Below are 20,333 nucleotides of genomic sequence, written 5' to 3'. Positions count from 1 at the left end.
CAGGTAAAGTCAGTTTTTGGAAGCATTGAATCTTAATTTCTGCTCCTTCCTGTTACAGTCTCCATGATGCATGAGTACAGTCAAATAATTCTCTGTACCTAAAGAAAGTGAGTTTTCCACTCTCTTTACAATGCGTCTGTGAGGATGTTGGTCATGCTACTGGACTGGGATCCGGAAGATCCAGATTCAGTATTTTAATTTGTTACTGAATTCCTGCATGTTCTTGGATAAGCAAATAGGGTCAGAACTTTAAAGGATTTAGTCCCCTTCAGTTGCAGACAGGGTCTGGAGGCCATGAGTGGTAATGGAGGTATTATAACTGCATTACTCTTTGTAAATCTGTCTGTGCCACTGAGTACTTAAATGCATATGAAAACTGTCCTTTAATCTCTGTGAAGCTCATTTTCTCAAACATGTGTTAGATGACAGCTATAATGGTAAGTATGGTAAGGAAAATGCATTGCTGCTTGCAAGGTGCAATGACTGGCCAGGATGGCAATAGGTAGATGTTTACAGCACTGGGAGGATTTTTTAACTGTTGTTTGTAGAGAGCTGAACAGCTAACATTGGCCCATCTCTGCTTGAATTCCTGGGGATAGTTTCTGCTTAGCTTCTTTTAAACCCCCAGCTGTAGGAGTTATTCATACCACTGTTTCCCCTGCAAGAGTGAATAAAGACCCCCATGATTACATTACTGTCTTGCTGGTACCGGGGAAAATAAGGTGTTACTGAATTGTGACCTTTCCTTGGGAAACGAGCAAAGCATTGCTTTAGCAGGAGACATAAGAGCAAGTAAGTGTTTCAATCTGTTTCTGAAAGTCTTTTTCTTCCATCTGATAAAGCCAATATTTTAATAGGAAAAAAAAATATATAAATGTATTTTGAAAATGAAAATAATGAAATTAATGCAACTACACTGAATCTGACCATCCTGTTTTCCCTTTCAGCAGAATGAGCGACAGGTGGCAGCACCTTCTCAGTAGTATAACCAGCACTCAACCGTTACCTCTGCCGCCGCTCAGTTTGAAGCAAATTAGTATCTAGTTATTCCCAAAGACATTACATCTAGAAATGAAAAATCTGGCTCAGATAGACTTAATGAATATTCAGTGAGACCAGATGTTACCTTGCAATATTAAGGTGAACCAGAACTTATCATATATTTTCCATATTAGCTGCTTGCTCTTCCTTTCGACAGCATAAGTGAAAAGCTTTGCTTTCACATCAGTCAGGAACTTTCTGTTTACAGGCAAATGATAGTCTATGTCATCTGTGATTGAAAACCAGTGTGCAAGGTTTAGAAATGACCTCATGTAAAATAGCAATGTTGTACTTATAAATTAGTAATCTGAATTTTCTGCTTATCAGTTAAGAGCATTTACAGAAATTGTAGGTATTATAACGATACCTGTACCAGTGGGAGGCTGAGGCACACACAGATGTATGGATTAAGTCAGTGGCAATGACAAAGAGCTAATGACAAAGGACTCTTCAGGAAGTCCTGGCCCTGGTGAAGCTGCTGAGACTCTATTCTGTCTCCCATTGTTAATACTGAAGGATAGATTATTTTGAAAGGTAGAGGATTACTTACTTCTGAAAATCACTTAAGGACTTAGTCCTACTATGAGGCCTGTGATAGGCTTAAGTACCTTTTGGTAATATCCAAGTTCATGAGTTGTAATTCAGATGACTATTATCAGACAATGAGCTCTAATATGAGATCACATTTCAGATGAATGTTTTAATAATTAGACAATAAGTATAATTAAATATCTGTCTCATAAATGCTATTTATACAACATTAAATTTTTCCATCAAGAGACTTGTAGAAAGATCAGTCCTAAAATACTGGGTACTGTGGTGGTTGCTACACCCATCAGGCTACCCCATCTGATGTAGTTCAAATTTGAGCTGTTATTCCCGATGTCCATGTTAGGCTGGATGCCTTTTGTGAAGACCATTCCAGTTTGGGTTAAGAATCTATTTGAAATTGTATTTCAAATCTTTTGTAGTAGGGACTGCACCTTTGAACACTGGCATCAGGAAAAAAAATAGATTTTATCATTTTATGTTTATTTTTTTCTTAATTCTTCATTTAAAATTGCAGCACAGGTTCTTTCACAGTTTGTAATTGACTTTTAAAGGTGAGAAATAGTTTATGAAATAGTCTTATTTTCTTGTAGCAAGAATTTTAGTCATAAAAGGTTTGATAACATCTTCAGCAACAATTCTTTCCCCTCTTGGAATTTAATGAAACCGAAATATTTTACAGTAATTTGTTCCTTCTGGCTAGATTTCTATTTGAAAATTTTGTGTAGTCCAGAAAAGGGTCAGGAGAGAGAAACAGCTCTCTAAAATAACTAATAGCTTGTGATACAAAAGGGCCGGATTCATTATTCCAACCCAAAGCCATCAACCTTGAGGATTAGATTTTTCTCTATTATTCCAGCTTTTTAGTCTTTTATTTTATATATACGGGTACATACATATGGCAAGAATATGTATATATATAAAAAGTACTTTGCACTGAGTCATATAATTCATCATTAAGGTCTATTGTTTGGGGAATGGGACACCTGTGGGCAGGTCCATGCTTGACTTCATTTGGACCCTCTATTCCAGGACACGTTCTCTGATGCCATGCCATTTTCAGTGTGCCTCGCATTTTCTTTCTTAACAATTGTCAAAGGTTTAGTTTTCCTCGGCAGAATGGCAATTTAAAAAATTATATTGAATTCTCCATATTATCTTTCACTCATTTTTACATACAGTATTTTTCAGAGCAGTATTTAGGCAGCCTTATGATACTAGGTGTAATTCTGTGTGTTTTCATTTCCTGCTTAAGAAAAGCAACTTATGTGCTCCCTTTCCTCAGTATCTCTGTGTGCTGCTAAAGATGGCTACATCCCATTGCTTCTGCTTGCACAGGGGCTTCATGAAAACTGCTGTGCCTTTGTCCAAAAATTGAAACCTCGGATGGGGCAGTTGTGGAGTTAAATTTCAGATATTGTAATTTTCCCCTTTCCCTTTCATTTTAATTGATCATCTTTGTAAAGGAGGTGCCGTCAGATTATGTCTCTCTTTTTCTTTTTCCTTTTTCCTTTTTTTTTCCCCCCTCGCTTCCATCCCTTTTAATCTTCCTGACTAATGGCCCTCTGCATTTCCCATTTTATAGGTAGGCTGGATCCTCTCCATCCTCGATGAGCTGCAACTCAGCCCCCCACCTCCTGTGGCTGTCCTTCCACTTGGCACTGGGAATGACCTTGCCCGCACTCTCAACTGGGGTGGGGTAAGTGCTGACTGGGGTACCCTTATATGTGGGCTATGAACTTGCTGCTCTGGTTTAGTTGTGTAGGGTGGAACTTCATTTTCACTAAAGAGCAGGCAGTGCTGTGCTCAGGATCTGCTTCAATTAAGCACAATGGTTTGGTTCAGTTTCCAGTCTGGGATCTTGAATTACTAATGACCTATTTGCTGTAATGAATGTGGTACATAGATGTATCTGTCTGATATTTCAGGCCAAGTAATGAGGAGGATATGCAGGCTTCTAATTTAAATATAGTTTACATTTTATTTCTCTGTATTTATCCTTAACTACATGACTGGAAGTATTGCAGTCATGACAAGTACACTTTGAATTCCTCTCCTTATAACCTTGCTTTGCCTGCCCAAGACTTGTGTACCCAGGCAGCAGCTTGTTAAAACACTTGGTATATCAAAATTTAGCAATATTTTGAGAAGCTCTTAGGAACGTTTGGTCTGGTGTTTTAGGCCTGTGTGAAAGAGGGAGGTAATTGGTGAGTGACTTTCTTTGCTTTCACTCTCCATGGCTGATACTCTGCTGTTAGGGTTATACAGATGAGCCAGTGTCCAAGATCCTGTGCCATGTAGAAGATGGGACCATTGTCCAGCTGGACCGCTGGAATCTTCAGGTTGAGCGCAACCCAGATTTGCCACAGGATGAGCTGGAGGATGGGGCACGCAAGGTTAGCACCTCCTTTTTCCCACAGAGTTTGTAGGATGCTTGAGAACATCTTTTGGTTACGCTGTAAGCTGCATGTATGGGGAAGCTCTTAAACTTTTTAATTCTCTAGTTGAATCTCTTCCTTTTGCAGTTCTCATGTGTCAGTCCTTCCAGAGGTGAGCAAAATATAGTTTACATCAACCATCCATTTGTTGTCTTAAGCTCCCAGCCATTGAGCATTTATCTCAAGAATTAAATCCTGGAAAATAATTCCTAGCATTTTATCTGAAAGGTCATTGTTTTTTCTCTGGTTTACCTGGGGTGGCAGGAGATGCAACTGTGTGACTACCACCCATCCCTAAATCAGACAAAGCTAAAAACAGGATGTAGAATTTTATTCCACTAGTGTATCTTGATAGTTGAAGACTGGGAAAATTGTGTGGTGGTCACATTTATAGTAGTGTGTCATTTGGACTGGAGCTGTTGAAAGTGTTAGGATCATAAAATATTATTCTGTGAACCATTTTCCTCTTAAGTTGTAATTTCCAGCTTATCTATCAGATGCTACTGTTCTCTCTCTGTAGCCCTGCTGGGCATGTGTAATGATGAAGGGGGCAGATATGTGCTTCCCTGCCCCATGCATCCTGAATAGGATAAGGGCTTCTTGTCTGGGACTTGTGTTGCTCCTAGTTACATAGGGGCAGGAAGAACGTGGCTTGAGTTTCATTAGACATGCTGAGTTTGAAGTGCCAGCAATTAGGAAAACCTTTGTATTGACATGTTAAGTGGAGCAGCATTATGGGAAACCTCAATAACAACATAAGGAATCCTTTGATGGGTTTACAGAGATACATATATGATCATAAAGCACTGTGTGTTCTTTGGGTTTCTGTATGTGATCCTCTTCCACAAGCCATTACTAACCTTCAGAGCAGCCTTCTGCATACGTTTCCCTGATATGTTCCACTTTCTTCTTTGTAGGTTTTCATGAGATGCCAGGCTTAAAGTAGTTAATTCCTCATGTGTCACGGAATGTTTAATTCATGTTATTTTTATATATCTTTTTTTTATCTGATTACAGCTTCCTCTCAGTGTCTTCAATAATTACTTCAGCCTTGGATTCGATGCACATGTTACACTAGAATTCCATGAATCTAGAGGTAATAGAAACTTTTTTATGTCCTTAGCCTTGGGAATGGGCATTTATTTTATGAATTACAAATAGGGTTCCACTCAACATCTTGTTCTTGCAATTCAGAAGGAAATATGGAACATAAAAACCTAAGGTACACACAAGTAGAAAGGAAGAGATCGTACTATGAATTTCCAAGTGACTTAATGTTTTTAGAATGAAAAAAAAGTGCAAGGAAAAATAGCATCCACTGGTGCAAAAGAGCTAAAAGGGGAGCTCTTCAAAGTTATGTATACCAAGTACAGTTATAAAAGAAGTTGATGCTAATGCAGAAGTGTCAGAGTAAGAGCAGAAAGAAAAACAAATGTAAGTCAGGTGCAAGTGTGGAGGTGGAGGGAGGAGAAAATCTGCTAGACTGTGGAAGTAGCAGGAGGATAATTGCGTTTTCAAACTGAACAGCTGTTACCCATGTATGAATATAGCATAATATCATTAGATTTGGTACAGACCCAAAGCGTGTCTTTGCAAGTGAAAGGTTTTAATGTCCACAAAACTGTCAGGAATTTGAGCTGTTGTAGCATCTTGTTTGTCCCCTTGCCGATGGCAGTTATATCACCCCAAACAGATCCAAATGTGGCTTAAACAGGTGGGCTTTGGACTGATGGGTACTGTAGTTCAGGCAAGCATGGTTATATAAACAGACCCTGTTCAATTGCTTGTGTTCAGCTTTTGGTTATTTCAGCTTCATATGCAGGTATTTTTTCTGGATCAGCCTCTCTTCAGTTTCATGCTATCAGTGTCATTTCAAGATGAAAAAGTAGCACTCTAATGCCATGCTAAATAAAGAGCAGGATGGAATGAGCTAATGCATATTTTATAATGCTTAAGACTGCGTCAAGCTTAGGAATCATAATGAAGGGCCACAAAAGGGCACAGGAATGAATTGATGACAGCTGTATGCATTTTCTTATGAATGCATATCAGTATGCATTGCTAATGTGACTGTGAAAATACTGTATAGATGAAATGCATGGCTACTTACTCACTTACTGGAGACACTATTTAATAATGAATTTATGGAGCCTTATAAAGAATATATGTTATTCCAGGGATGACAGTGTTTTAAACATTTACATGGGTAACAAAAAAAAAAATAGGTAACAAAAAAAAAAATACTTGGCAGAGCAAGCTATGTTCCTGTGAGTGGGTATGTGTGGCCAGGAGCTTTTCATAGCCCTAGTGCCTACTCTGACAAGTCATTACTGCTGGTCTTTCTTACCTTCTCAAATACTAAAATATACAAAGCAAGTTCTATGTATATTAGGAGAGAAAAGCTTATAGCCTTGAAGGTGTTACTGGTGTGTGGGTTATGTTGTTTTTCACGTGGAATTGGGGTTGTTCAGCCTGGAGAAGGGAAGGCTCTGGGAAGACCTTATTGTGGCTTTCGTATACTTAAAAGGGGGTTATAAGATGGGGACAGTCTTTTTAGTAGGGCCTGTTGTGATAGGAAAGGAGTAATGGCGTTAAAATAAAAGAAGGTATATTCAGACTAGACATAAGGAAGAATTTTTGTTTGTGATGGGTGGTGTGAATCACTGGCACAGGTTGCCCCGATAGGTGGTAGATGTCCTGTCCCTGCCAACATTCAAAGTCAGATTGGACAGGGCTTTGAATAACCTGATCTAGTTGAAGATGTCCCTGCTCACTGCAGGGGGGTTGGACTAGATGACTTTTAAAAGTCACTTCCAAACAAAACTACTCTGTGATTCTATGAATTAAGCAGTGCAAAACAGCTTCTGATCTCATTTGCAATTTATGAGAATCCATAGAAACTTCAGCAAAACTTAAAGCACTTTCACAGCTGTAGCACTTGGTCCATTAAGATTAATGGTTGTATGTGGTTGCTTATGTTGAGCTGTTGTAATCACATATAGTATTAAAACAAGCACCATGCCCCCATTGCCTCGCTAAACCAAATTAAATGAAATTCAACTCTCAGCCTGTCATGGCACTTTAAACAATATAGATTGGTCAATTGTTATATTTGGAATAAGCAGGGATTGTGATATCTCAGAGGAACCTGTACATTAACATGACCTTTTCCATGGCAACCTTTACACTTTTCTTGTGACTAATCAGATTGTGCCTTGAGGCTTGGCTCAAAGCCAAACATATTTAGCTCTGCTTCTTCAGGAAGTGTTCTGGGTAAAAACTCTTTCCAGTTTCATCCCTTGTTATCCTTATGCTTTGGTGGAGCAGGGAAGATGGTTTACTTTATCCCTGTTGACATGCTGTTTGATCCCTTGGCATACAGGATTGTTCACTTGCAGGACACCTAGACATCTACTCCCCTACAGACACCCACAGTCTAACGTTTCATTTCCTAATCCCTGGGTTAGGGATTAGGGTTAGAGTGATGAGAACGGAGTGAGCCTTGGATATGCAGTCAGTTATTTACTTCTACAATTAAAGTTGCACTCTAATCAACTTTAGGCTTTATTCCACATCACAGAAAGACTTCCTTCTCCCTACTCATGCTCATCTGCTACGTCAAAAGTAAAATTCAGTGTGTTTTTGTTCAGTCCCTGACCTCAGAAAGACTCCTTTTCTGCTCTAAGGTGGGGGTTTGGTTCAGGTCAGTATTTGTTGCATTTTTCCATGTAAAAGCCAGTGCTCTGGTGGCTGCTGCCCAGAGCCATCAGGTATAGCCACATCAGTGGATGTGCAGCACTGAGCCTTCGGGATCCTCCTGCTTCTTACATGGGGTGTTGAGACTTTTTGTGAAGAGCTGTCAGCTCAGTAAGGGAGCTGAGATTTACTTATGAGGTTAAATTAATTGTTTGAAGAACAGGTGGCTCTTGACTGTGACACAGCAAATGGGTGATACAGTAGCAGGGTAAACAATCAAACAAGAAACATAAAGTAACTCTTACAAAATGGAGCTTCATACTGTGAGATGTAGTGACTTCAAGGAGAACTAGAAGCATTGTTCTAAGTGATCGTTTGAGAAGTAGTAATTTGGAAGTGTTCACACCAGTGTGATGTTTTAGCCAGAACAATCTTGATAGTCAGATGATTTCACTGGCTAGAGAATAGTTACCACTAGAGAATAGTTTCACTAAATATGTGTATGTGGTTGGTACTGCTACTGAATATGGTGTCAGAAGGGCTGCTTCTGAAATCTCTGCATGCCACAGACTAGGAAATCAGTTTCCAAGAAGGAACAAGAGTGACCTGTATTCTGGGAAATGTGCCTTATACTGGGAGATTAAAGGAGATCCATTTAGCTTATTGGAAGGAAGGCTAAGAGGCGATTTAATCACTGCCTGTAAGTATTTACTCAAGGAGAAGATATCTGATAGTTGAGGGCTAGCAGGGAATGTGAAGGTACAATGGGATCTACTTGTTTTATTAGGGTGTATTTATTTTTCCTTTTTATCCTTTCACAGAAGCAAATCCAGAGAAATTCAACAGCCGATTTAGAAATAAAATGTTTTATGCAGGGGTGAGTTGTGATTCGTCTTACAGAATGATGCTTAGTTGGTCAGATGTTTTCTTAAGTACATTTCCCCTTCCTTTCTCACATCACAAGCCCATGCCAATTCCTTTTGCCTGTTGCAATTTAAAATGCATATATACTGCTTCAGGCAATGCCATGCACGTGTCTGTTGAAAAGTGCCTGAAGCACTGTTTCTTTACAGAGCTTAGCAAGTGCCACTTCTTTGGACATGGTGCTGGTTATGTCTTGGTCCATCTGCTTCTGACTCGTAAGATTCTCGACAAGCCAGTCTGCCTTTTTTAGGGTTTGGAAAGCACATTGTGATTGACTTTCCTAGAGAAATTCCCTAAGTGTTGGCTTATATCTTTGTAGCTTTGAGGAGTAGTCTTGGATATATGGTCACGGGGAGTGGAAGTCTGAGATCAGCTATTTTGAGTGATTAATATTCATAATTAATTATGAAAATGAAATAAAATTACCCACTTCTGCATTTAGGAGGTACATTGACAAAACTTTATTCTAAAATGCAGTTGAGAGAAACACTGATTTGATAATGCATGATGTAGAATGTCTTTCTGGATGATGACTCCCACTGTACTCATGTACCTTAAATATGGAAACAAATATGTGAGCAAGAATTTACATCAAAGGAATGGCATTTTGGTAATTAGCTCTGTGGTGGAATGAGAAATAAGGAAAGAGAAGAGAGAAAGTGCTAATGAAAATTCCTGCACTTTTTTTCTGTTGCAGGCAGCCTTTACAGACTTTCTGCAAAGAAGCTCAAGAGATTTATCCAAGCATGTTAAAGTTGTGGTAAGTATAAGAAATTGTGTCCTAATATTGTGGGAAGAGGGGAGGAATGGAGAGAGAGTGAGGTGAGAGTTTAATGGCTCTGTTACTTTTCAGTTTTGAGCATGACATTTGCAACACATTCCAAGGAAAGTCTTGGGAAAGTTGTTACAAAGCAGCAACACTTCTCTTGTCTGTGGCTCCATTCAGCAATTTCTCTGTGCTCTGTCACTTTGGCTTTGTAGTGTGATGGTACAGACCTGACTCCAAAGATCCAGGAGCTGAAGTTCCAGTGTATAGTGTTTTTAAACATACCCAGGTAAGTTCAAGACAGATGCTTGCTTACTTACAAGTTATTCTAGACTGGGTCAATGTGCAGGAAATGTATTGCCACTGTGCTGCCAACTCAAGAGCTAGGTGTTTATAATATTTTTAGTTAGCAAAGTTGAATATTCTGATACAGAGGTAGTAGAAGTGATTGGCAAACAAACTTTCAAAAGTTGTGCGCCTAACCTGCAAACAAGATAGTAAAACTGCCTGGGCTTTTGCTTAATCAGAAGCAAAGTGTGGAAAAAGGCTGGAAAGCAGGGAAGGCAGGAGGGGAAGAATCAATAATTTTCTAGTAAAGGAACACTGAGCTGTTGAAAGAAATGATGGTTTTAGCATGTTAGAAGGTGTCCCAAATAGAAATATAGGTGTATTTTTAAAAGTTGTCTATCTCCTGCTATCTAGAGCATAGTCTGAAAACTGGTTTTGACTGTGTATCCCTATCAGTAAAATATTTTTTAGCACCATCCCAATATATGTATATTTATTTATAAAAGCTGTACTAATATATTACATACATTATAAAACATACACAAAAGATTAAGAAAGGATGTGATAAAAATGGAACAAACACTATTTTAGTGTTTTTCTTATTTATTAAAAGTACAAACACTATTTTCTTCACCCTAATTGTCGTGTCAGTTGTATACTTTTTTCTTACACTCCTTGTGGTATGTTCATCCTGCTTTGGAGATCACTGCTTTAAACAACCTACCACTTTGCTCCACATGAAGTCCAAAGCGTTTGATGTTTTTAGTCCTGCAGTTCCCTTACTGCAGGCTTCTATCTCCTTTCCAAAGTTCTCCATTCTATCACTCTCAGATCACTTTTGCATCTGTTCTTTAATGGTAGAGAGAGAAGAAATAAAGCTCCAAGGCTGGAGACGCTGCTGCAGCCCCATGCCTGCCTAGCAGAGGGGCTAATCAGTTTTCTGGCTTAACAGCTCATCTACAGAAAGCAAAGCAAGCTGGGAGAAAATAATTGCTGCTGCTGTTGTTACCTATTTCCTGTTTTTTCCCCATTTTCCTCTCACAGAGGAACATGCTAAAGGTTATGATGGATACATTCATGGATGTCATACCAGCTTGGAAACAAGAGGCAGGTTTTCCCTTTTGTCCAGCCCTTGTCACATAACTTTTAATTGTTCCTGAACTGAATCCTGGAATGTATGTCTGGATAATTCTGGAGGATAGCAGAACAGGCTAGTAGTCAGGTTGCTAGTCAGGGCACCTCAGGGCAAACTTCTTTCTCAGATCTTGCTTTCCAAACCTCTTTCTGTAGGTATTGCGCTGGCACAATGCCCTGGGGAAACCCTGGAGATCACAGAGACTTTGAGCCTCAGCGCCATGATGATGGCTACATTGAAGTCATTGGGTTCACCATGGCCTCACTGGTGAGTACGTTGCACGTGCTTCCAGACACAGTGAATTCTGGGGGCTGTGCTACAGAGTGCAAGCCGCCATGATTCCACATATTCAGCCAAGGCCAAAACATGCTCTGCTGTTAAATGAAGGAGACAAATTGTAGTTTTCTAACAAAAGAAGTGGGATTTAAGAATAAAAATATATTTGCAAAACATGGCTAATTTGCATGTGCATTGCTCCCAAGTTAAATGGCAGGTTTATTGCAGAAAAAACAGCATGCAGACATGTTTTTATTGTGGCAATGTTCTATGATCACATAATTACTGCTGTTTATGTTTATTTTTTGTATATTTCTATCTATGGCTTAAAAGGTTGGGGTTTTTGGTTTTTCTTTTGTTTTTCTTTTTTTTAATATTTCTGACAAAAATGTTTTCTCTCCTTTTTGTTCTGATAGAGAAAGAAAATTCAACTAACAATTTTGTCAGTGCATTTTCTGTCAATGCTGCCCTTAAAGTGGATTTAAAGCTGAGTTACCATAAAGCAATCTCACTGTAAATACCCTAGTGTCCTTCTATCACAGTGTCAAACACAGTGACAATCTCTTCAGAGGGTGATTAAAGACAGGGAGTTGATATTTATACTTGTCCTATCATTAATCTATTAAAGGCCCTGCAGATTGAACTTAGTGTAGTCAGCAGAAGGCACATAATTGGGCCTCCTGGCAGGTTGTATAGATCATGTTTAAATTCACGCTTCTAGGTCTTTGTTGCCGCTATGTCTTGTGTGGACTAAGTTAAAATCAACATGGATAAGCCTGTTTTCACTAAACTCACACACTGATTTGTTGTGTGACCTGACCTCAGAGCATATCACTTTCAGTTAATACCCATGACAATGTTTTTTTTTTTCCTCAAAGCAAAATTAAGACAAATCTAATCTTCAAAGTAAGCAAAAGTAAACGGTGGTCTTTATCAGCAATCTTGACCTCTCTTTTTCGTTGAATCTAATGGATTCAGGAAATAAGCCACAAGTAAGAAAAAATTTTGTTATCTTAATAGATCTTGTGGAATGAACCTTTATTAGTTCATTTGTGAAGATTCTAGTGTATGCTTTGAAAATGCTGGCAAATGTACTATTTATCATGTACCGTCAGTTTTCAGTTGGAAGACCTTTTAGGTTTGCCACTAATGTGACTCTAACTACTTGCAGTGGCTTGAGTGATCTCAAAAGCTAATAACAAATTTAATCGGGACTGATTTAAGTGGTAGGGCCCTTTGAGCTGCTGTTTCTCTCTAAAGGAAACCCAGCTCAGAATTGAGGGTCTACAAGTCTGCATTGGCTGTGATGCTGAGGAACCATTGTAACCCTAGACTATTAATGTAATTCTAACTTGCTCTATATGTCTTCCAGATGTGCTTGGTCATAAACAGAAAGGTCTGTGAGACCAAGGAAAAGAGGCACTTTATAAGAAGTATTTATTATGAATATTATTGATCATATTGTCAGTCGATCCATTATATTAAGCAGAGAGCAGGATTAAGGTCTTGTATTTAGGCTGTTCTCCGTTAATAAAGGATTTTTTTTTTTCTGCATCTGGTTGGGAAATGAGAGTTAATACTCACATAATAGTCATACTAATTAAAAAAATACATTTCTGCTCAAACGTCTGCCTACAACTTGAAGGATCTGCTTATTGCTCTCCTTGTTTCATTTCTTCCAAATGAATTCTTGAACATTTATTTGTTTTAATGAAGTCCTTCTGCTTGCTCTTCTCAGCCTCTCTAGTCTCGAGGTTGAGTTGCTGTGTAAGCTTTCATGATAATGATTTTAAATTCATCTAATTCACATTAAGGACTCTGTTCTGTTCAGGAAGGGAAAACCATTTTTCTGTCTTGCAGATGTACTTGATTAGGGTTCTTGTTTTAAGGAGCAAATAATTAGTAACATTACTGTTAGTGAAAAAACACACAAACTAACCAAAACAAATTGAAACCTTTAAGGATGAACACAGGTATTCATTTGCGCATGCACATGTGTGTGTGTATGTGATGAGATGTTCGGTGTGTATGATTAGACATGTTTGCTGCCCACCACTTTTCTTTGTGAAATTTTAAGTACTACTTTACAAATCTTAAGGGAAAATACATTCATTGTGCTTTGTTAGAATGCTTCATGCATGGAACACCGTGTAATGGATGTTGTCAGTAGAACTGCATTTTGGATTTATTAACTGCCTCAACTATTTGTTCTGAGGTATTTTTTCTTTTCTTTCCTGTTTGTTGAACTGTTTTCTTATTTTTTGTTCTTTTGCAGGCTGCTCTCCAGGTGGGTGGTCATGGAGAGAGGTTGCATCAGTGCCGTGAGGTGACACTTTTAACATACAAATCTATCCCCATGCAAGTGGATGGTGAACCATGTCGATTGGCTCCCTCACTCATTCGGATTTCCTTAAGGAACCAAGCCAACATGGTGCAAAAAAGCAAGAGGAGAACATCTATGCCTTTGCTGAATGAGTGAGTTGGATATGTGCATGTCCTAATGGCAGGAGGCCTGTTTGTGGCAGCATATTTGGTCATGGATTTTGCATGTACTGGACTTGCAGTGCATTAAAAAAAAAAATAGTCTCTCTGATCTCTGAACTCCCTTTCCACTGTATTGTAAATACCTGATTTTCTTTTATTCTTTTATCTTCTGGGTTACCCTCTGTCTTGCTTTTAGAAAGGTGTTGTACCTTTCAGTTATTTATTTATAGAAGTTTGTGCAGGCTCAGTAGTCTGCTTCTTAGCTTCTGACAGTCCTGCATATGTATGTTATTTGCCCTGGAAGTTCTTTTGATTAATTTTCTCAACTTTATTGATCTGCATTTTAAGCTCCATTGGAGACCCCGTAACAAATTGTCGAAATCTAGTTTGTCCCTTATGCAAAGATACTGAACTACAGACCGAAAGTGGTCAAGGATCCTCATTTCATTCAAACATCCATACACTGTTTTACTTTTTCTGGGAAGGTAGGTGGAGGATTTTGCTCTTGCAGATATAATGGTGAGGCAAGGTTTATGATGAGATATAATGTAGTTCATTGGACTAACTTATGTACCTGGAAAAAAACGGAAAGGTCTCAGGCTCACTTCATGTTGCCTGTGTCTTTCAACAGTATTGTTTAGTGGAAGGTATTGCTTCATTTCAAACTCTGACTCCAGCCCTTTAGAGCTTCTTGTCACCTACTGATTGTCAATCTGTTTGTGTAATCAAAGCCTCCCTGGTTGCTTTCAGTGCCTTCCTTTTCAATTTAGCACTCTGTGTTCTCTTACTGAGAGTAATGCTTTAAGTTTCGGTAAAGCCCGTATCTCTAATGTGCAATTCCTATTTTCCTGGAAAATACATAAGGTATATTCATCTCTCTTGAGCCACGAAGAATAGCAGACACTTGCCTGTGGGCAGCAATGACCAATTTCATCCAACCACAATGACTTAATCATTTGCGAAAGCCAGAATTAAGCAGAGAGCAATCCTCGGCATCTTTTGCTACACTGAGGGAGACTAATGCAAATATAAAAAGAAAATTTCTAGTGTTTCAATCTGATTATGAGCATGGTTAGGCTTGGATTTTGAGGTTTGAATTTAAAACGTGGTAGGAAAATACAGATTCATAGTATATACCAGTTGTCAAAAGGATATTTTTCTGTTTTAGCTTGATTTAAATGTGCTATGGTAGACTGCTGCTGTCAGAGTCCTTTGATTTAGCTGCAGACTTTCATTTTGGGAAAATACAAATGATCTGTTGGGAACTGTAGTCTCATCTTCATGTATTGGAAATGGTATGTGTGTATATTTATATCTATGTCTACATATGTGTGGGTATACTTTGCTTTCAAGTGTTAAAGGAGAAGGAGAGAGAGGAGTTGAATCTCCTGGTGTGATGGAAAGCAAATCACATGTTAAAGGTTAAACTCTAGGAATCATTTGAGTATTGTAAGAAGTTCATTCAATATGATGCTGATTTGCCGCATTTCACAAGGGGGAACATTTTCGATTACATATGTTTATCTACATTTCTTAACTTGATATCTGGAATGCATCTCCCTGTTCCATTGAAATCTCCCAGAAAGCCTTATATTTGATTGAATATGATAGATTGCTCTGTTATGACTGTCGTTTGAACGTTAGACGTGTGAGATTAGTAAGTGGGTCTGGAGCTATCCGTAATTGTTAGACAGCTGTTCTTGAGCTCCTTGCCAGTAAAGTGATTAAAAAATTATCTTTGTCACAGTAATACAGAGCTGCTATTATTGTAGGCATTGATATTTTTGCTAGATAAGGAGAGCAGTAGGATTGCTTTTTGGAGTTTCAGCTAGTACACTATCATTAGTAGAAAAAGACTTAATTTGAAGAAGTCTTACACTGTTTTTCTATCTTTTACCCCTGCTCTCCTTTGTTCTAGAGGTTTTGGGAGAGGGGTTTAGAGAGGATAGTGAGTTTATTGTTTGCCTTGTTGGATGCACTTGAGTTTCCATGGAATAATAGTATCTTAGAATTGAACAGCCCATATGTAATGTAGCCAAGTGAGAAGAATGGAGATTTCATGCCTCTCTCACTTGCAAGCAAGAGGGTTTAGAAACATGGTTCTCTTCCAGCTGTAAGAGTTGCCCATCTTCCTAGTTGCTGCTGTTCTTCAAAACCTGTAGATGCTCTGAGAGGACACTTTTTGTCATAGCTGGGTGAATTATTGGCAATTAATGTTTTATTCAGTTGTTTAATCTTTCACTGCTGAATTGCCTAGAAACAAATTTCTCATTATATTAATTGTCCCAAATTATTCATGGACTAGTTGTGGCAACTAGTGATGTCTCTTCTTAGTGTTCATCAAACGTTCTTTTTTTTTTTTTAATAATTCCTTTTGGAAAGTTGAGCTGTTTTGACGTGCCATACAGATTATATGATTACACTTGTGTAGGTGAAGATGACCTGTTTATTGATTGTGCTTTTCTGATAACTTTAAAATTTTGATTTGAAGTGTGAAGGTGTTGGTAAATACAGAGTTTCTAATTTGTTTCTAATGGAGGTTGTTGGAATGTAAAAGGCAGGCATGAATTCTTCCTCATCCAATGATGTGTTGTTCTGTGATTGAGATAAGTTACAACCCAATAAAGTTTCTTGAGCGAGAAACTTCTTAGGTGCAAGGAATATATAGGACAAGGTGATGATGCTCACACTTGGTTATGGATTAAAACAAGGAAGATAGTGGGGTTGTGCAGAAAAAAATGTGGGTGTCTTTTCTCATATGTCTTTTCTATTTGTACCAGCAAAAGAAATTTTTTGCTACATTCAGGTCAGCAGAAACTTTTTTTTTTTTTTTCTGCAGAAGAGTGAATTATGTTCTTATTGTCCTTCCTTTAAAATACTTGCTGGCTAAGATGTCATTCCTATTCTTCCCTATTGCTCAAGGTAACATGTGAAAGAGACAACATATAGCTGGTTTTCTGTGATCAAGCCAACAATGTGGTTCTTATGAGCTATAAACAAAATGTACATGGAATAAGAACAGTTGTGGCTCAGTTTTTTTCCAGGAGTCTTTTTCTGATTAGAAACTACAGTTTAATATGCTTCTCAGTAGGTTTCAGTTAATGATCACTTTCTGAACCACAAAAAACAGTATTCTGGTTTCACTGGCTTTTAGTTTTGGTTGAGAAAGAATGTTCCACATAATGGAACGGAAAGAAGAAGGAAGAGCTTATAAATAAAACATTTTCCATATACTTGAGAGGAGCAAAGAGACCATTTGAGTATAAACACTAAAGGAGTCTTGGGAGTCACTATATGTAAAATACATGTTTCCCTAAGGTACATGGAAGAAGAATGGAGACAGCAATTTGCCATTGCGGATACAAAATCTTCAGTAAGGGTATTTTATTTTTCTTAAACATTAACTAAAGTCGGCTAGCCTTTGGAGACAATTCCATCCAGTCAGATATTGGCTTTGATGTTTGTTTTCATTTCTGGACCTGCTTCCAAAGTATGTTGCCTCAAAATTTTTCAATGCCTGCGAAAAAAATCCTGGGGCTCCTTGTCTTCCTTGTATAGCAGTGTGTGTAGTTTCTCATTGGTCCTCATCACTTGTGTCTAGAAAGCTCTTATGTGTCATGTAGCAGTGATTTTCTCCATTTGCATGTCTTCTGTTGCTCCTGGCTTCCTAGTGTGAACTTGGAGTTCTGCATGTGTCTTCATTCAACTTTTATGTGACACATTCCTTTTGTTTCTGTTTAAATGTTGTATGTCTTCTCTTTCTTTCTTCTCTTCTACTCTTTCTCTCTCCCCCACCTCTCTTTTTCCTTGTCTGTCCACACTGTGTGCTGCCTTTCTACTGGCCACTCATTTCCTGCTGCCTATAGTATTCATAAAGTGCAGTCCGTTGACCTGAGAAGAGTCTCAGCTCCCCCTGATTCCTTCACTGTGTGAGTACCTGGCTTTTTCTTACTTTCAAAGTTCATAGGTTGGGCTTTTCTTTTCCTGTTACCTTGTTTGTGATTCAACCATTTCCAGTGACAAATGGGAAGCAGAACTTCAGGTGATAGCACGATAGGCACATGACAGTGGCCTTACCAGGAAAGGCATAATTCTACAGTACCCAAGTAAGATGAGGAGCAGGGCATGTCTGGTGATGGTGACGAAGTTCAGCCAAGAGTCCAGGTTGCCAGACAAATCCATAGCCACAGGCAGGTCTGAAGTTAAGTGCCAGGCACCAGTAACAGTTGTGATCAGAGCTTTCTGTCCTTCAGTTTTAGTCAAAAACATACTGTGAACAAACTCAGCCACAAGCTGATGGAGCTGATCCCCAGAGATGAGATGGAGTCCCCCATCTCAGAGGAGTGGTGTGACACTGGCTGCAGCTGCATTGAAGATAGACCCTCCCCTATCCACCTTGGCAAGGTCTTGACGGTCAGCACCTTCACTGTACTAACTTGCTAGGTAGCAGCTAAATTACTCAAGAACGTAGTGCCTTTTTTAAAACCCAAACAAAAACCCCAGCTTGAGATAATATGTCAACCAAGGCAGTGTAATTGTCTTTAAAAACACTGGGTTTACTATTCAGTCAAAACCCACATTTTGGTTTGTGTTGGCATCCCTTTTGTCTTCTTGCTTTGCCACTCTTATGACGGACATCTTTTCAAATGGGTTAGGATTATCAAAGAATGAATTTGAAATACATGTTGGAAAATATCAAATTTCAGAACTATAAATTCAGGTATTCTGAGCAGATACTTAATTCCGAGAATGATTCCTACTCTATCATAAAAGAAAGTCAGTGGTAAATGTAAAAAGAAAACCCACCAAAACTTATGTATTCAAAAGACTGAGCACATGCAATAGATGGCTCACAAATGTTCAACAAACATGAAGTTATTTGTGAAAACTGGTTAAAGAGCATATTTCAACTTTGCACAAAAGGATCTGATGGTCTGGTGGACACCCAAGTGACCATGAGTCAGCAAAAATCCATGCGCACTTGTGACAAAGTATGATAATACAGTATCCTAGGCTGCATTAGGAGTGTTGTCAGTAGATCAAGAGAGATGATCCTTACCCTCTAAAAAGCACTGGTGAGGCTACACCTGGAGTACTGGGTCCAGTTCTGGGCTCCTCAGTACAAGAGAGACATGAATCTACTGGAGAGAGTCCAGTAAAGGGTGGTGAAGGTGACTGAAGTGCATTCCTCTTATGAGGGTAGACTGAGAGATTTGGAAATGTTTAGCTTGGAGAAAGCTCAGGTCAGTCAAACACTTCATCAGTGTCCCAAGGAAGCTCATAAAGAAGACAGGACCAGGTTCTTTTCACCAATACCATGCCATAGGAAAAGAGGCAATGGGCACAAATAAAGCACAGATTCTCTGTGAACATCAGGAGAAATGGTTTTACTGTACAAGTGACCGAGCACTGGCACAGGTTGTACAGACAGGTTGTGGAATCTCTATCATTAGAGATACTTAACAGTTGCCTGGATATGGTCCTGGGAAGCCTGCTGTAAGCATTCCTTCCTTGAGCAGGGGGGTGTAGCGAATGACCTCCTGAGGTCTGTTCCAACCTCAACTATTCTACAATTATGTGAAATTTCAGAAAGCTGCAAGTTCCTCATTGTTGTTTTACAAACAAGGAAAGATTTACAGCTCATTTTGCCTTATCCTGGGGTCTTATTTGCTGTACTCTGCTGAGCAGCAGGAAGTAATAAAAACGACTTCTCTCAGTGATCCAGTAGCTAAGCATGCCTCTAGAAAAAAGATAAGCCTTGTTGCTTGCACACAACATTAAGCTGTGCATCTGGGAGAATGGGTATTGTTCCCAAGTTGAGGGATATCCCTTGGAAAATGACCTTCAAGTTTTGATATAGTTCATTTGAATGTCCCATTTGATATCAGCTGTCAGGATAAGGCAGAGAGAGAGACTTGTGAGCCCCAAACTAATTTGTAAGTCAAAGATGTTCTGTATCTTAAAATCTGTAAAAATAGATTAAACATGCTGCTGCACTGCGTTTGCCAATTAATGAGTCTGGCAAATTAAAATAAGAACCCATGAGGTATTAGGGAAATTTGATTTAGATTATGATGGCTTTGAGATTGAAATGTTCTTTTTTTTTTTTGAACAACATTGAAAAGAGCCTATGTTCCAGTTAGTACTGAACAGCCAGGCAGATTCTGCTGAGACCTGGTGATGGATACAGCCTATCTCAGATACATTTCAGGTTTTCTGCAGCAGGATATGCATGGGAATTTGGGGCAGCCAAAGGTATTAGGCACATATGGTCTTTATTGCAGAGACGGTTGAACTATAGTGTAATCCATTTCAAATGTTTACACAAGATGCATAACTAAATACAAGTGTGGTTTTTTTAATTGAGGCTCTTTTAAAAGGAAGGTAAAGACTTGCATTTTCCAGCTGGATGCTCAGAGATGAGAAGGATGCACGAGGGTGCACATGTGAGAGTACTTTTGCATAGCGTATAGTTGATGCAAAGGAGTTCTGAGAAAAATTACCATTTGAAAAACAAAACATAATTAACTTGCACAGCTCCTGTCATCCTTTTACAAGTGGAATAAGCACTGTAGATATGATGTGATTATTATTTTTTTAAGTTTTAATTGCAAAATATGAATAAATTATGTTTATTAGTAAATAGTACTCTCTTGTAGAGCTTACAGGGTAATGATTGCAGCAGAGTATGCATATAAAATCTGTGTGACTATCAAAACCATAATAACAAATAAAC

General features: G+C 38.7%; 1 protein-coding gene across 5 annotated transcripts in view; it reads left to right on the top strand.

Moving 5' to 3' along the window:
* DGKI (diacylglycerol kinase iota) overlaps nucleotides 1–20,333 on the top strand; it is a 206,020-nt gene that overhangs the window by 109,498 nt on the left and 76,189 nt on the right. For all 5 annotated transcript variants that reach the window (XM_057427931.1, XM_057427929.1, XM_057427930.1 and 2 more), the window contains 8 exons: nucleotides 3,180–3,289; nucleotides 3,849–3,986; nucleotides 5,046–5,124; nucleotides 8,546–8,601; nucleotides 9,346–9,408; nucleotides 9,630–9,703; nucleotides 10,993–11,104; nucleotides 13,389–13,588. In XM_057427931.1, the coding sequence (XP_057283914.1) occupies nucleotides 3,180–3,289; nucleotides 3,849–3,986; nucleotides 5,046–5,124; nucleotides 8,546–8,601; nucleotides 9,346–9,408; nucleotides 9,630–9,703; nucleotides 10,993–11,104; nucleotides 13,389–13,588 (832 nt within the window). The remainder of the gene's footprint in view (nucleotides 1–3,179; nucleotides 3,290–3,848; nucleotides 3,987–5,045; nucleotides 5,125–8,545; nucleotides 8,602–9,345; nucleotides 9,409–9,629; nucleotides 9,704–10,992; nucleotides 11,105–13,388; nucleotides 13,589–20,333) is intronic.

Source organism: Pezoporus wallicus, unplaced genomic scaffold, assembly GCF_028554395.1.
Source record: "Pezoporus wallicus isolate ANWC-B61680 ecotype Strahan unplaced genomic scaffold, APGP_CSIRO_Pwel_v1 contig_2908, whole genome shotgun sequence".
Lineage (NCBI taxonomy): Eukaryota > Metazoa > Chordata > Aves > Psittaciformes > Psittacidae > Pezoporus > Pezoporus wallicus.
The sequence above is the reverse complement of the archived record's forward strand: the minus strand, read 5'-3'. Positions and strand labels throughout refer to the sequence as shown.